Raw genomic sequence first — 14521 nt, 5'->3', positions numbered from 1 at the left:
CTCCTTAAATGCGTTTTAAGGAGCCTCCGGCCCTCGGGGGACTTGGTTCTACTTGGTGGATGGCCTCGAGGCACGCTAGGATCCTCCAAGGAACGGGTCGCTGGTGGCGACTTATGTCCGAAGACATTTTTAGGTGATGCCTGAGCCAACGTAGGCCTTTCGGCGTCCCTTGGTGAGCGGCACTAGGGCAGCGACTTGGTTTTGTGGATCGTCCCTTCGTGACATTGCTGCTCGACGGAGTTCCCTTTACGACGGTGGGTCGTATGAGTGTCTTGTGTCATTCTTTATCAAGGACATGTTTTTATTGATCCCTCGCTTGCTTGTCTTAAGGTATGGCCCGATGGGTACTTACAAGCCTTATGCAGACATGGCCTCGTTGGCGCTTACGATCCCCCGAAGTTTCGTAGGGAAGTGGCCGGTTGGGCGCTAATAGTCTTCTTTCGGGAGCGGCGAGGATCGTCCTTGAGATTCCTCCTTAGGCGTAGAAACGCCGAAGTTTGTCGCCGTTCCAGGCATGGACGAGGTTTTTGCCTTCCATGTTCTCGAGCTGGTATGCACCATTGCCCAACACCGCGGCGATGCGGTATGGTCCTTCCCATTTAGGGTCGAGCTTGCGCTAGAGTTTTGGGTCGACGTTCTTTTTCAGCACGAGGTCTCCTTGGGAGAAACCTCGTTCCCGCACCCTCGTGTTGTAGAAGCGTGCGGCGCTCTGCTCGTAGACACCGTGCCTCATGAGGGCTTTGTCACGAGCTTTTTCCATAAGGTCGACAGACGTCCTGTGATGCTCTTCATTTTCAATGAAGGCGAGTGGAGTAGCTTCTTGGAGTCTTTCGACCCGAGGTGAGCGGAACTCTACCTCCGCGGGAAGAACTGCTTCGGCGCCATACACCAATGAGAATGGTGTTCGGCCCGTGGAACGACTTACAGAGGTGCGTATGCCCCAAACCACGCTGGCGAGTTTGTCCCCCCATGCTCCTCTTGCCTTGCTGGCCGTGTGTTCTATCCTTCGGCGGAGTCCTTGGAGGATTAATCCATTGGCTCTTTCGCATGCGCCGTTGCTCTTGGGGTAGACCACGGATGCGAAGTGCAGCTTGATCTCGAGGCATCCACAGAATTTGATGAATTCCGCACAGTCGAACTGTTTGCCGTTGTCCACAGTTAGCTCTCGTGGGACACCATATCGACATATGATGTTTTCCAAAAAAAAAATCTGGATTGCCTGTGACGTGATCTTGCTGAGTGCGCAGCTTCTATCCATTTCGAGAAGTAATCAATCGTCACCACAAGGTATTTGCAGCCCCCGATGCATGCGGGGAAAGGCCCGAGAAGGTCCATTCCCCAGCGTGCAAATGGCCAAGTTATCGGGATATTCTTCACGGTCGTCACCGGCGCGTGGATTGACTTAGCCATTTTCTGGCAAACTTCGCATCTTCGCAATATTGTGATTGCGTCTTGCACCATGGTGGGCCAATAGAATCCCTGTCGTAAAGCCTTCGCCGCGGTGACTCTTGGCGCAAGATGATGGCCACACACTCCGGAGTGGATCTCCTGGAGGAGCTCAGCCCCCTTGTCAGGGGTTATGCACTTGAGTAGCGCGGCCGCACCCTTCTTGTAAAGGATGCCGTCGAGGAGGACGTACATTTTTGCTTTTGCAAGCAGAGTTTTAGCGCTTGGGCCTTCCGCCTCCTCATCCACCTCTCCTTTCAAGGCGCGGATGATTGGCATCATCCAAGAGGGTGAATTGTCGATGACCATGCTGGTCTTCAAAGTTTCGTCAGAGCCATCAGCTTCTTCTCCTATGGATGGGGCACGGATCACCTCGAAGAATGCGTTGGGTGGCAGAGGTTCCTTGGAACCGGCCGTTCGGGCCAACTGTCGGCGAGGTGATTTTCTCCTCGTGGGATGCGTCGTGCCTCCATGCCCAGGAAGTACCGTTCCATCTTGCGAACTTCCTCAATACACTTCTTCATCCTTTCATCAAGGCATTGATATGACTTGTCCATTTGGTTTATCACCAGTTGGGAGTCACCTTGGATGAGAAGGCGTCGAACACCCAATGCCTTAGCCAACCGGAGTCCGAGAAGGAGTCTTCGTACTCCGCCATGTTGTTGGTTGCGTTGAAGTCGAGATGGGCGGCATACTCCAAGATCTTCCCTTCGGGGCTGATGAGTACGACTCCAGCCCCAGCACTGTTGAGGCGCTTCGAGCCATCGAACCTCATTATCCAATGTGGTTCGGGGGGGGGGGGGGCCTTTGGGCGACATTTCTTCGGGCGGGGCTAGTGGCCGCATGCCACTCGGCCACGAAGTCGGCGAGGACCTGGGATTTTATAGCCGTTCTCGCGGTGAACTCCAGCGAGAAGGGAGCTAGTTCCGTTGCCCATTTGGCGATTCTCCCGGTGGCCTCCTTGTTGCCGAAGACTTCTTTGAGTGGGAATGCCGTCGGCACCATGATGGTGTGCCCCATGAAGTAATGACGGAGCTTCCGAGAGGCCATGAGGAGGGCGTGCGCGATCTTTTCGATCTGGGTGTATCGACCCTTTGCTCCTTCGAAAGCTTCGCTCACGTAGTACACTGGGCATTGCGACCCATCTTCTTCCTTCACGAGGGCTGCACTCACGGCGACCGGAGTAGCAACGAGGTACAGGAATAAAGGTTCTCCCTGCTTCGGGCTCGTGAGGAGTGGAGGAGTCGACAAATAGCTTTTGAGTTCCTCGAAGGCCCTTTGAGCTTCGTTGGTCCACTCAAAGTTGTTAAGGCCCTTCAGGACTTTGAACAAAGGAAGACCTTTCTCGGCTGATCGGGCGACGAATCGTCCTAATGCCGCCATCCTCCCTGCTAGGCGCTGCACGTCTTTGACGGAGCGAGGAGGCTCCATCTCTGGGATGGCCCGGATTTTTTCCGGGTTGGCCTCAATCCCCCGTTGGGAGACGAGGAAACCCAAGAGTTTTCCTCCTCGAACTCCGAATGCGCACTTCTCGAGATTGAGCTTCACGCCGTATTTGCGGAGATTGTTGAAGGTTTCTTGCAAGTCTTCGGAAGGGTATTCGCCACTTGACTTTTGATGACGGCGTCATCAACATAGACTTCGGCGTTTCTCCCCAATTGCTCTTTGAGGATGAGGCTGATGAGGCGTTGGAATGTCGCATCGGCGTTTCTCAAACCAAAAGGCATTCTGCGATAGCAGAAGGTGCCAATGGGAGTGATGAAGCTGGTCTTCTCTTCGTCTTCCTTGGCCATGTGGACTTGGTGATATCCCGAATAGGCGTCCAAGAAGCTCAACCTCTCACATCCCGCCGTGGAGTCGACTAGCTGGTCGATCCGCGGGAGAGGGTAGTCTTCCTTGGGACACGCCTTGTTCAAGTCGGTGAAGTCGACACAAATCCGCCACTTGCCGTTGGTTTTCTTCACCAAGACCGGATTGGCCAACCACTCGGGGTGCCAAACTTCTCGGATGAGTCCGGCCTCGGAGAGCTTCACAATTTCTTGCTTGATGACCTCGCTTCGCTCCGTGGAGAGTTTCCGGAGTTTTTGCTTCACGGGCGCCTTACGGCGAGTCGATGTTCCGTGACGTCGCGTGATACTCCTCCCATGTCGGAGGGAGACCAAGCGAAAAGGTCGGAGTTCTCCCGGAGTAGGTCGATGAGCTTCTTCTCGAGTTCGATCGAGAGGTCGGCCCCGATCTTCACGATGTGCGTGGCATCATTGCCGGAGAGGCGTACCTCCTTAAGCTCTCCCTCGGGAAGGGGCTTAGGGACGTAGCACTCTGGGTGGTCGGCCTTGGACTCCCCCGTGCCCGAGAGCATGTGGACACTTTCGGACGCTTCTCCCTTCTCGGCGCACTTAGTCTCGTGGCGATATAACGTCTTCCTATCGGAGGATTGCTCAGCACGGACCGTGATCACGCCTTTCGGGCTTGGGATCTTCATGCACACGAAGTTGTGGTGGACGGCAACGCAGAGGCGGTTCAAGGTCGTTCTGCCAAGGATGGCATTGAAGGAGGCCTCCATGTCCACCACGTCGAAGCGCACGAGCTCGGTCCGGTGATTAGTGGCATCTCCGAAGGTCTTGAGGAGCTCAATTTGGCCGAGCGGCTGGATGGACTTGCCTGGGATGAAGCCGGTTAGGGAGTAAAGCGACGGTTGCAAGGAACCGTTCTTGTATCCTCCTTGTGGCCTCATCAGTTTCTTTAGCGTGCTCAGGTACAAGATGTCGGCGGAGCTTCCGCCATCCACGAGTATTTTCTTGAGCTCGCAATTTGAGACGATGGCCGTCATGAAGAGGGCGTCATCGTGCGTGAAGCGTGTCCCCTTACCGTCTTCTTCGGTGAAGGAAATGGGTACACTCACCCACTTGGGTGGTGGTGTTGGGGTGAAGGTTCCAACGACGTTGACTTCGCGCACGTACTCCTTGCGTTGCCTCTTTGACCCCCAGCCTGTGGCGGAGCCCCCGAGTATCACCCCGACATGGTGAGCGGGTTCTTGAAACGGGAGGTTCTCTTCCTTGGGTGCAGGGTCGGCAAGGAGGACGTTGGCGGGGCGCGGAACCTCGGGCGCCTTCTCGTCCCTGCGTCGGGATTGCATTCATGCTTGGAACTCTTCACGAGCTGCGACGAGGGTATTACACTCTTCGGTGCTATGGCTCGCCGAGTTGTAGATAAGGCATCTTCCGGCGCCTCCCTCGGCGGGGCGGGGAGGCTTCTTGGGCTGCCAAGTCTTTAGGGACGAGTTTTGCCCTTCAACGGTGAAGATCTTTCGAGCTTGATCGCCGGGCGCCTTCTTCCCCCGCCTCCTCTTCCTCTTGGAAGATGGTGCGGATGCTTGGGGCTGATCTGATGAAGGAGTCCCTTCGGGAGCGCCGCGTGGTGCGTCCTTTTTGGCGATGTCTCCATCTTCGCCTCGTGCGTATTCTTGCAAGATCCGGTACAGCTCTTCGGTCGTCTTTGGAGGGTTGCGACTTAGAGCACGATCCACTTCTCCTTGGAGAAGGCCTTGCATGCAAGCGTCGATCACAGTCGTCGACGGCGTGTTGGCGATTTGGCTTCGGACCTTCGCAAAGCAATGGAAGAAGCTTTGGAGAGACTCTCCCGGCCTTTGTTTCACAGCGTAAAGCTCGTGAGCTTGCACGGGTTCTTGGAAATTTCCCTGGAAGTTTGCGATGAAGACCTCCTGGAGACGCTCCCATGAATGCACGGAATTTTTTCGCAGGTTATAAAACCAAGTTTGTGCCATCCCGGTGAGCGCGAGCGGGAAAAGGTTGCACATCTCGGTGGGGCCTCCACTCGCCGCTCGTATGGCGGTGGAGTAAACGTCCAGGAAATGAAGAGGGTTGGACTCTCCGTCGTATGGCCGTATCGTCGGCGGCTTGAACCTTGGCGGGAAAGCCGCGTTTTGGATCTCCCGCGTGAGCGGGTTAAAGATGGTCGGCCCTTCTGGTTTTTCCGACGACGAGATCCTCCTTCGTCGGGGTCGCTCTCATCGCTAGAAGGATCACTCGGAGAGGGATCTCAACGTCTTCTTGGGGGGTCAGAGCGTCGGCGAGGATTTCTTTCACCGCCGGCGAGGGCTCCGGACTCCGCCACTTGCTCGTTTCCGTGTACGCTGGGATCTCGTTCTCCGCGGGGCATACCTTGAGGCGGAGCTTGGTTGCCACCTTGTTCGGCCTTGGCGGGGGGAGCAAGGGGCGCTTGCGGGGCGCTCGCAAGGCGAGGTTGGTTCGGAGCGTGCGCGACTTGGAGAGCACCATGCGGCGGAAGTCCCCAATATGGGTGGTACCAAGGAGCTCCATGGGCGAGCGCTAATGGAGGTAGTCCCGGGTTGGAGGGGTCGTAAGCCGGGACTCCTTGGTTTTTCCGGCGTGGATCCTCCTGATGCCACATTGTTTCCCTTGTAGGTTCCGAGGGCAAGGTTACCACCGGTTGCAGGGGAGGTGGCGCGAAGCCCATCAAACGAGGCATACCAAGTTCCGCGTCCCTTGCGGGGGCGGTAACCGCAGGTAGCTCGCCGATCCTTGCCACCACGTCGGTGAGGACCGAAGGACCGCCTACGACGGTCCCGAGTGCTTCGGCTCCTTCGGGGACGGCCGGGAGCGGGGGTGCGGCCACGACTTCCGTCGTCGCACCCATGCTTGCGGTGACGTCCGGATTGGTGGGAATTTCTCCTTCCTCGGGAGCCCCCGAGGTGTTTGTTTTCTTCGTTTGTAACCGTGTAGATTTCGCGGCAAGTTGGACACCCGATGAAGTAGGTTTCGTCGGTGCCATCAAATCTTCAATTGCGGCGAGGGTTCCCCACGGTCGGCGCCACTGTTGTTGTTCTAGAAAACAACAGGAGTACGGGGTGCCAATGCTCGATGGCACAAATGCGAGAATAGTATGTAGGGGGTGTACGCTGGCCTTATAGCGAAGGTCGCCGTATAATTGGACAAGTTGACACGTCGATATTTTTTGAATAGGTTCAGTCAACCTTGCGGGCACGACTTAGTCCTATGTTAGGAGAGGCTTCGAGGGGGTCGTTAGCCGGGTGTTTGGGCCGAACTCGTCTTCCCAAATCACCTATGGGGAGAGATCTCTAGGGGCCGCCTCGGACTTGGGCCGAACTTGTCTTTCCAAGTAGTGAGGTTGGGATACCCTTGAGACTCTAACCCGATCCCTCTACTTCGAGTCGAGGTCGTACTAGACGGCCCGAAACTTCGAAACTAGGCTTCCTAAGTTGCGTCCCCGAGGTCGAGTCGAGACTAAGTTCGACCCAAGCACTCGAGAGCGGACTCCTTAGGTTGCTCTAGCCCTCTCCCCTTTGATCTTATTCCAATGGAGAGTGAATGATACATGCCCCATGGGGGGGTATTTATAGCCTAGGGGTCCATGACAAAAGACCATGGCTACCCTTGAGGGAGAGGGAAAGTGAGGGTAAAGTGGTAAATTCATCCCTAGAGCTTTCTTGGCCCCTACTCTAGCTCCTTTGACCATGGCATGAGAGGCTTGACTCTTTGACTCTTTTGACCGGTGCTTAGTTGGCATGGCTATGTCTTGTTGGCGATTTGACCGGTCTTTGGGATTTGTTAACTTGGTCGCCGCCACGCAGGATTACGGGCCGGCCCATGTAAGGATTTTATTATATTACAACAATACTCAACAAGATTAATAGATGGGTAAAATACATCAGAGGTCCTAATTGTTTGGTAAAGGTCCCAAGTTAGTCCTACTTCTTTAAAACTGCACGTTTTAGTCCTAATAGTTTCATAAGTGGTTCAGCACAGGTCCTATTGTGGTTCTAGCACGTGCCCCTTGCCGATGTGGCTATTTAGGCCCACATGTCAGGTGCCAAGGTGTACAATTTTTTGCAAAAACACCCTTGCCTCTTTCTTTGTTCTCCCCCGTCACCCCTCTCTCCTTTTCTAGCTTCTCCCCCGGCCCCCTTTCCCGAGTTCCTCCTTTCTCCCCTGCCGCCGCCGACCTCCCAGAAAATCTATGGCCTCCACGTCCTCGCTCCACTTCTCCAAGCACCTCCACCTCCCCAGAAATACCCACCGCGCCAGGCCTTCCTCCTCGGGGTCTTCATCGTCCTTTGTCCCCGCCACGACCAGGAGGGTCAACGGCGCCGCGCTGCGCGTCAACGGCCCTGCGGCGCCCAACAGCAAGCACATCCACGGCCGCGACCAGATCCAGGTGAGCACGGGCGGTGGTGGCCAGGACGGGACGGGGCTGCGCGTGGTGTTCCAGGGCGCGCTGGGGCCTACAACGAGTTCGCGGCCAAGGAACGGTGGTCTTCGTCTCCGTGGCCTCGGCTTCTCCCTTCAGTGACGATGGACAGTGGTCGGGCATGGAGTAGGGGAGCCGCCTCTCCTGGTCGGATTTGCAGTGCCTGGCGCGGCGGAAGCCAGCGAGCTCCAACGGTCGATGGAAATGGCCGAAGCCTTGCCAAGGCGCTCTCTGTTCCCCATCTCATGATCATTGGGAGACCGAGGACACGGGCAGGCTAGCTCGCCGGGCGAGGCAGGCGTCGGAGCGAGGGCGCGGGCAGGCTAGCTCACCGGGCTTCGGGAGAAGGAGCGGGGGTGGCTCGGGAGAAAGAGAGAACAGAGGCAGAGGGAGAGAGCTCGGGGAAGGGGGAAGAAAGAGGGGAAGAGGTGAGAGTGAAGGGTTGATGGGGAGAAGAAAGAAAAGGACAAGGGGGTTTTTGAAAAAAAAAACAGTCTACCATGGCACCTGACATGTGGGCCAAATAGCCACTGACATGTGGGCCAAATAGCCACGTCAGCAGGGGGCACGTGTAAGAACCACAATAGTATTTTTCAGTTGGGCGTTTTCCACTTGGGTAAGCAACCCATAGGACTCCCGTCTTCTCCCCACCGGTTTTTCTCCCAGCCGCCCAGCGACGGCCAGTCCCCTCAGGCCTCGGCGAACCAACACCTACTACGACGGCGGCGCTGCAGGTCGACGCGGCCACGCGGAGGTACTCCCTCGATTCCACAATACAACGGGTATATATTTTTCTCATTTGTTTCACAATACATCTCATTTTTCTCTTGGTGTCTGCACCCGGCTAATAACTATTGGCATCCTTGGTCAGACACTAAAAACGAGAGCTGACTTGATCTATCTAAGTGCACAAATCTACACGAGTTTGTATAAAGTCGTATCGTGAGTTCCTGACGTCCACGGACCACGATTAACCTGTGCATTTGCTAGAGTTCACCTGAACACACTTGCCCTTACCCGCACCTCTTCTCCCCATCCCCAAATCCTCCAATCCTTCGGACGAGGAGGCGGCGCGACAACCGGTTCCCCGGCGAGTCGGCGAGTGGGCAAAGGCGTAGCGATGTCGAAGCGGTTGATGGCGCGGATGCTGGAGATGTTCCGGTCGCGGACGCAGATTGGCGTCGACAAGGCCGGGAACCACTACTATTCCCGCGTCGAGGAGGTCGACGGCGCCAGTATGTGTCCTCGCGTCCGTCTCTTGCCATCCATTCCTGTCCATCTTTCTTTTTTTCCCTTCGCAACAAGTACCTGCCATCTCGATGCCCTTGTTCTCCTCTGTGAGCATGATCTTGGTGTAACGGTTTTGCTGCTTCTTGATTGTGTGACAGTGAAGGAGAAGCGCTGGGTGGAGTTCAAGGGCGACAGGGATCCGACTACTGTTCCAGGTTCCGGCTTCTCCTGCTTGTTTGGCCTGTGAAGATCTGTAGTTTCCCAATTTGACATGTACTGACCTATGTTTTTGCAGGCATGTATGGTCTACGGCCTTGATTTTGAGCTGATATACTTGGATTTTTATCAAGTGAGTGGACACCATCTGATAGTTGTGCCGTGCTTGTAGTTGAGTGGATTTGCTGGTTGAATGGCCAAAGGAAGAAAGCTCCAACACCAGAGGTGAGGAGTAAGACCATGCCCGTTACATGGTTATCTGAAAATTTTGTCAATACTATTTACTTCTCCATACTTAGTAAGGGAAGCAGCATGTCCATTTCATCTGGTCCTGATGTATTGCTACTGACAGGAATTGGCTGAGCTGGAGGCCAGACGTGAACGTGTCAAGCAAAATGTTGAACGTATGTATCTTGTGATTCCAACTCCTAACCGTTCTTATGCTTTTGATCTTAAGCTCCACTCGCTGCCCATTATGTGTATTGCTTATTCAGAATGTTACTTCATGAGAAAGAGCAATAGCTCTCAACATTTTCTTTCTAAGTATGTCATGGAGTACAAGTCTATCAGTAGTGATATCTATGTTCTCCATATATTGGTAATTTATCTTATGTCATCATTGCAAAGCTTGGATTTGCAAAAAAAAACATTAAGTGAATCAAAGATGTTTGGTGACTGCGTGAAATTATTTGTGCATCACTCTCATAAGTACTGCCTACCACTCCTTCGGTTCCTAAATTTAAGAAGTCCTAGCTTTGTGTTGATAATTAGAATGTCAATACAGATATTTCGCTTTCTTGAATGTTCAATTGATTTCAAAGGAGTAAGCAACAATGTCGTTGCCCCCTTTCAAACAGGAATAATATGCACCTGAAGTTGTTTACTTGTTTATTAGTGTGAACCCTCTAGAATTGGGGACCAGGGAAAGGAAGGTCGATATTGAACTTTTCAGGTTTATTCTGTAGTTTTCCATTATCATCTCACTGACTCTGACCACACTGTACAACCAGGCCCACTCGAATGCCCAACTTGAAAGACTCTGATCTGATAGCGCTTTGTCACCCCAGGTGTGACACATATCTCTAGGTCCACCCGGTCATATAGAAAAGGAAGTGATGACCCAATCTGTGTGTAAACTAACTTTCTGTTTTTATCTTTAAATTCAGTTATAAATGTATTCTTAGATACAATTATACTGGATGCATTTTGCTTCTGTGAAGCTTTTAATCTAGTTTGCACCACTGTAGATCTTATTCATGAGTTCTGTTTGTTCAAGGTCCTCGTACGTAATTCTACATGTGTGTTACTTCTTAGATTTTCTCCACTAATGCATTTAATCTATGTTCAATCAAGTTCTCAAAAAGAAAGAAGAAGAGGAAAGAAGGTCTGGTATCCGTCCAGTCAAGACAATTGGTATGTTTCATTGCTTATTAGTTTCCATCATTGTGCATCAGCATTTATATATTCCCTTGGAATTTTCCCCATTGACTATTTGGTATGTGAAAACTCTGATTACCATTCATTTTGTTCCACCTACACCACTTTCAGGCCTGTGGTTATTTGAAACTTCCTAGTTTCCAGCCTTGTTTCTGGGAAATTCGATGACAGAAAACTAATACTCCCTCCGTCTCATATTAACTGACTTTCTATTTCATGTATCTATATGCTTTTTAGGCATGGTTACATCCATATTTGGACAAATGAGTCACTTAATATGGGACAGAGGGAGTATTTGGCATCATGCATTACTCTCACATCCTGTATGTGATTGTCAAATCGCTCTACTTGACAGTATACACCATCATTAACTTTTCCTGAAGAATTTGATCTATGTGTTAATAAAGGAGTAAACTAAATACTGCCATATTGCATTTTCTTTTTCTTTTGGTTGTTTGCTATTGATGTTTTCTTGCAAATATAGGGAAAACTGAATCTCCAAATCTGAGAAGTTTTACACAACAATTCCCTGGTACTTCACTAGATCAAAAGAAAGGTAACATAGTCTATTCCGTATCCATTGTGGTTGTGGTATAAGTGCTGCTCAACATGCACAATGACATTTCTGTTGCACTGTTTAGGATCTGAGAAGGTGTCTAATCCTGATGTTGCGACTGATGGAGGAGATGCCATGGGAGCTAATGACAGGTGCTTTTTTTTATCCAAATGTTATGATTGGTGATTAGATGTTATTTATTCTCTAGCTATTTCCTTCTAGTCTGTAATGCCAATTATTACATAGCATATGCTCTTGTGTTGTTTATTTGGAGAGCAGTGCCGGACTTTCTTTTTCTGAAACTTGCTGTCATGGCCTCATGGGTGGAAATTAGTAGGACATCAGTTTTGTGACTATGGCTGGCTGGCTACACGAATGGCTTATTGGCTATAGTAGCTTACTAGCTTGTATGGCAGCTACGGCCATATCTATCTATTTGTCATGTCCTTACAATCTACTAAGGTTAGGTTTCTGGTATTAGATAAGCTTTGTTACCTTAAGTTGGAGATTGCTTTCTGAGGGCTAAGTTGACCATCCCTATACAAGAGAAACATGCATTCAGTATATTCAAGCAATGAAAATTCAATCAATTCCTTCCCAAACTCATATCTCTTCTCTATCATCGAATCTCTTCCCCAACCAAGCCAACTCCACCCAACCATCTTCCTGGTGGTGTTTACCCTGTTGTGTACCCACACCATGGCTTCTGCTTCCATGATATCTAGTATGAGATGGAGGTGAGAAGAATCCACCATGTTAGGATCCAGTACGTCACATGTCATGTCTCTGGGGATGTGCTTCATCAAGTCTTTGCCTTTACCTCTTCGCCAAGGAGTATGAACTTGTTGCCTTTATCACATATGGATCAGCCCATGATGTGGCACGAGCACTGGAGCAGCTGCAAAGACTGCTGCATCTACAACAACTGCTGCTTGATGAAGATAGCGCCGCTTTGGGATCCAACAACATCTACAGAAGCAATGGAGGATGCAACTCCGAGGACTGCGGTGAAATCGGCTCCGTTGGCAACATTGACCATGACTATACAAATCGTTTCCGTTGAGGCACCTCCTCCAGCAGCGTTGGAGGGCGTGTGATCAGTACCACCCCTTCCAACAGCGGCAGCGATCGCCCTACCCTAGCCAATATGGGACGTAAAAGAGAAGACAGCAAACTGCTGCCTGCTATTATCTTCATTTAATTTTGTTGATTTGAATTCATGTCCATTTTATTTCAGGTCTTCCGAACCAAAAGGATCTGGTGCCACTTTTAAGCCAGGGACTTGGCAACCACCATCATGAATGCCAACCTATAATTCCAGCAGATGGAGATTGCTGTGCTTGAGCATTTTGGCCTATCTGCAGATAGCGGACCCATTAACCTTTGCTGATAGATTCTTTCAAGATTATGCTCTCCTTTGCCATTTGATGCCAGAATTGGAAATTTTGTATGTTGTGCAACAATATACTACTTTTGTTAGTTGTTACAATTCAGAGATGCATTCTCTCCTTTGACGTCTGCCGAAGTCTTGGGTGCTACTTTTGATGGACAGTGCCTGTTCAGCACCTTATTAGTTCGTGGAAGACAAATCATCACTTTGTATGATTTTCTGAAGCTACGAGGGCTGCTTTTGGTTTGCATTGATGTATGCTCAACAGCTGAAGTTGGTGCAATATCGTGGTGATATAACTTATAAGAGCAAAGTTTCCGTTGTATGTTTCCAGTAAAAATGTGAGAAGTGCGGTAGATCCATGCAAGAAACTGAACAAGCTGTACTCTTGTTGATTGCTCGTATGCGTAATATGATCGTCGGAAAAGCATTGTACTCAATCCCTCCTGAATTAACTAACGTGGATTTGTATAAGAATCTCCACATAAATCCACGTCAGTTAATTCCGGGCGGAGGGTATTATTTTTCGGTTTTGAGTTTTCTCATGCATGTCAATGAATTCTAGTGACATTTACCGTCAATAAAAGTAGGATCGTGTCTTTTTTTTTTTAGAATTCATGGCTGTTAAAAGGGAAAAAATATCTACTGGAACCCAGAGTTTGTTTTACCGGAATACAAGAATAGGATCAGGGGTTTTGTTTTTTAATTCAGCGAGCGGTTGGTAAATATGGTTTTGACTTCCCTGATCCTATTCTTTTTTGACTGGAATTCAAAAACCAAATTTACCGACCGCTCGCTGAAAGGCCTGAAGCCCTGAAGCGAGTACTCTGTGGCCATGGGGCATTTGGGCCATTCCAAGTTCAGCTGTCCACATTGAATTGGGCTGCCGTTTCTTTTCTTTTCTTTTCGGATCCTGACGGAAGTGGCAGCCACATCCCCCCGGTAACCGCCGGATTCCATGGAAACCTCGCCGATCTCCGCCGGTAGCCGCCGCCCGGTCCCACTCCCACCCTGAGGCCCCGACCGCGGCGCTGCGGATGACTTCCTGTTTCCTGTTTCTCTTCCAACTCCATCCAGATTCCTCCCGGCATCTCTCTCTCGGAGCTCGCCGAAAGAGTCCCGCCGCCTGCGAGAGCGCGCCACCAAGGAGGAAGCCGTGGATACCGGCGAGCTCGAGCTCGACTTAATTGACCGGTTGGTCGACGAGAGGTGGACCCATGCGCCCTACGCTTTGTCTACTATATTCATTTTGATGCTTGCTAAATTCCTTTCCGTTTCATTAAAAAGCATCGTTATTAACGTGGGTTCAGTTTGTCTGAAACTGGCGTTTTAAGATAAACGACGCGGTCCGGATTGCCGGTTTCCACCGGGAGTACCACCGTGCTGTGCTTTGCGACCTTTGCTGCATTGCTGTTTTAACTATTCCTCCGTAGTTAGTTACAGTACAATGAAGCAACTGGAACCTGCAGGTTGCTTTTTCTCTAGCTGGGTCCATTGCTTGCTCTGTTGCGGATCTTGAATAAGAAAGCTGTGCTGCTTAATCGTGTAGCAAGCAAAATTACATGTTTCGGTCAGCGTTTTCAGTCTTAAACTGGACAAAATTGTGCTAGCAATGAACAAGATGTGCATGCTTATTTGCTGATATGCACTAGATATACTGGTGCCATCAAACTGGAAAGCTATTGCGCTCGGAATTTTACTGGTTTTGAGTTTTTCCCGTGTATGGTTAGCCACGCAACAAATGTGCAGTGGTACAGTTATTATGGAGTAATAGTTCTTGCAACATCTCTAGCAGATTTTACTTTGGTTCCCTGTGTTTTAGAACCGAGGTACCCGGTGCTTTGTCAATTGGAGGCACCTAAAATGGAATCACAGTCGGCTTCCTCAAGAGCACTAGATCCTGCTTCGAGCCATGCAAAGGCAGATGCCACTTCAAGGAATGCCATAAGTTGTCTTTATTGTGGAAAGAAGATTGGTGGCGATGGCATTACGCGGTT

At 50.9% G+C, this 14521-nt stretch overlaps 1 protein-coding gene across 1 annotated transcript; it reads left to right on the top strand.

Moving 5' to 3' along the window:
- Nucleotides 1-8498: 8498 nt before the first annotated feature.
- On the top strand, nt 8499-12951 carry LOC100836394 (NADH dehydrogenase [ubiquinone] 1 alpha subcomplex assembly factor 2). Its single transcript, XM_003578320.4, has 8 exons — nt 8499-8930; nt 9084-9140; nt 9314-9366; nt 9494-9545; nt 10495-10554; nt 11063-11134; nt 11220-11286; nt 12372-12951. The coding sequence occupies exons 1-8, from the start codon at nt 8816-8818 to the stop codon at nt 12433-12435; spliced, it is 540 nt and encodes a 179-aa protein (XP_003578368.1). The 5' UTR covers nt 8499-8815; the 3' UTR covers nt 12436-12951.
- Nucleotides 12952-14521: the final 1570 nt, after the last annotated feature.

The sequence above is a fragment of the Brachypodium distachyon genome, chromosome 4, assembly GCF_000005505.3.
Source record: "Brachypodium distachyon strain Bd21 chromosome 4, Brachypodium_distachyon_v3.0, whole genome shotgun sequence".
NCBI classification, from domain to species: domain Eukaryota; kingdom Viridiplantae; phylum Streptophyta; class Magnoliopsida; order Poales; family Poaceae; genus Brachypodium; species Brachypodium distachyon.
This window is presented reverse-complemented; position numbering and strand designations above follow the sequence as displayed.

Coding starts and splice junctions, on each gene's coding strand:
- LOC100836394 (XM_003578320.4), top strand. CDS start 8,816: ATGTCGAAGCGGTTGATGGCGCGGATGCTGGAGATGTTCCGGTCGCGG. Junction 10,555..11,062: donor CCGTCCAGTCAAGACAATTG/GTATGTTTCATT, acceptor TTGCAAATATAG/GGAAAACTGAATCTCCAAAT. Junction 11,287..12,371: donor GCCATGGGAGCTAATGACAG/GTGCTTTTTTTT, acceptor ATTTTATTTCAG/GTCTTCCGAACCAAAAGGAT.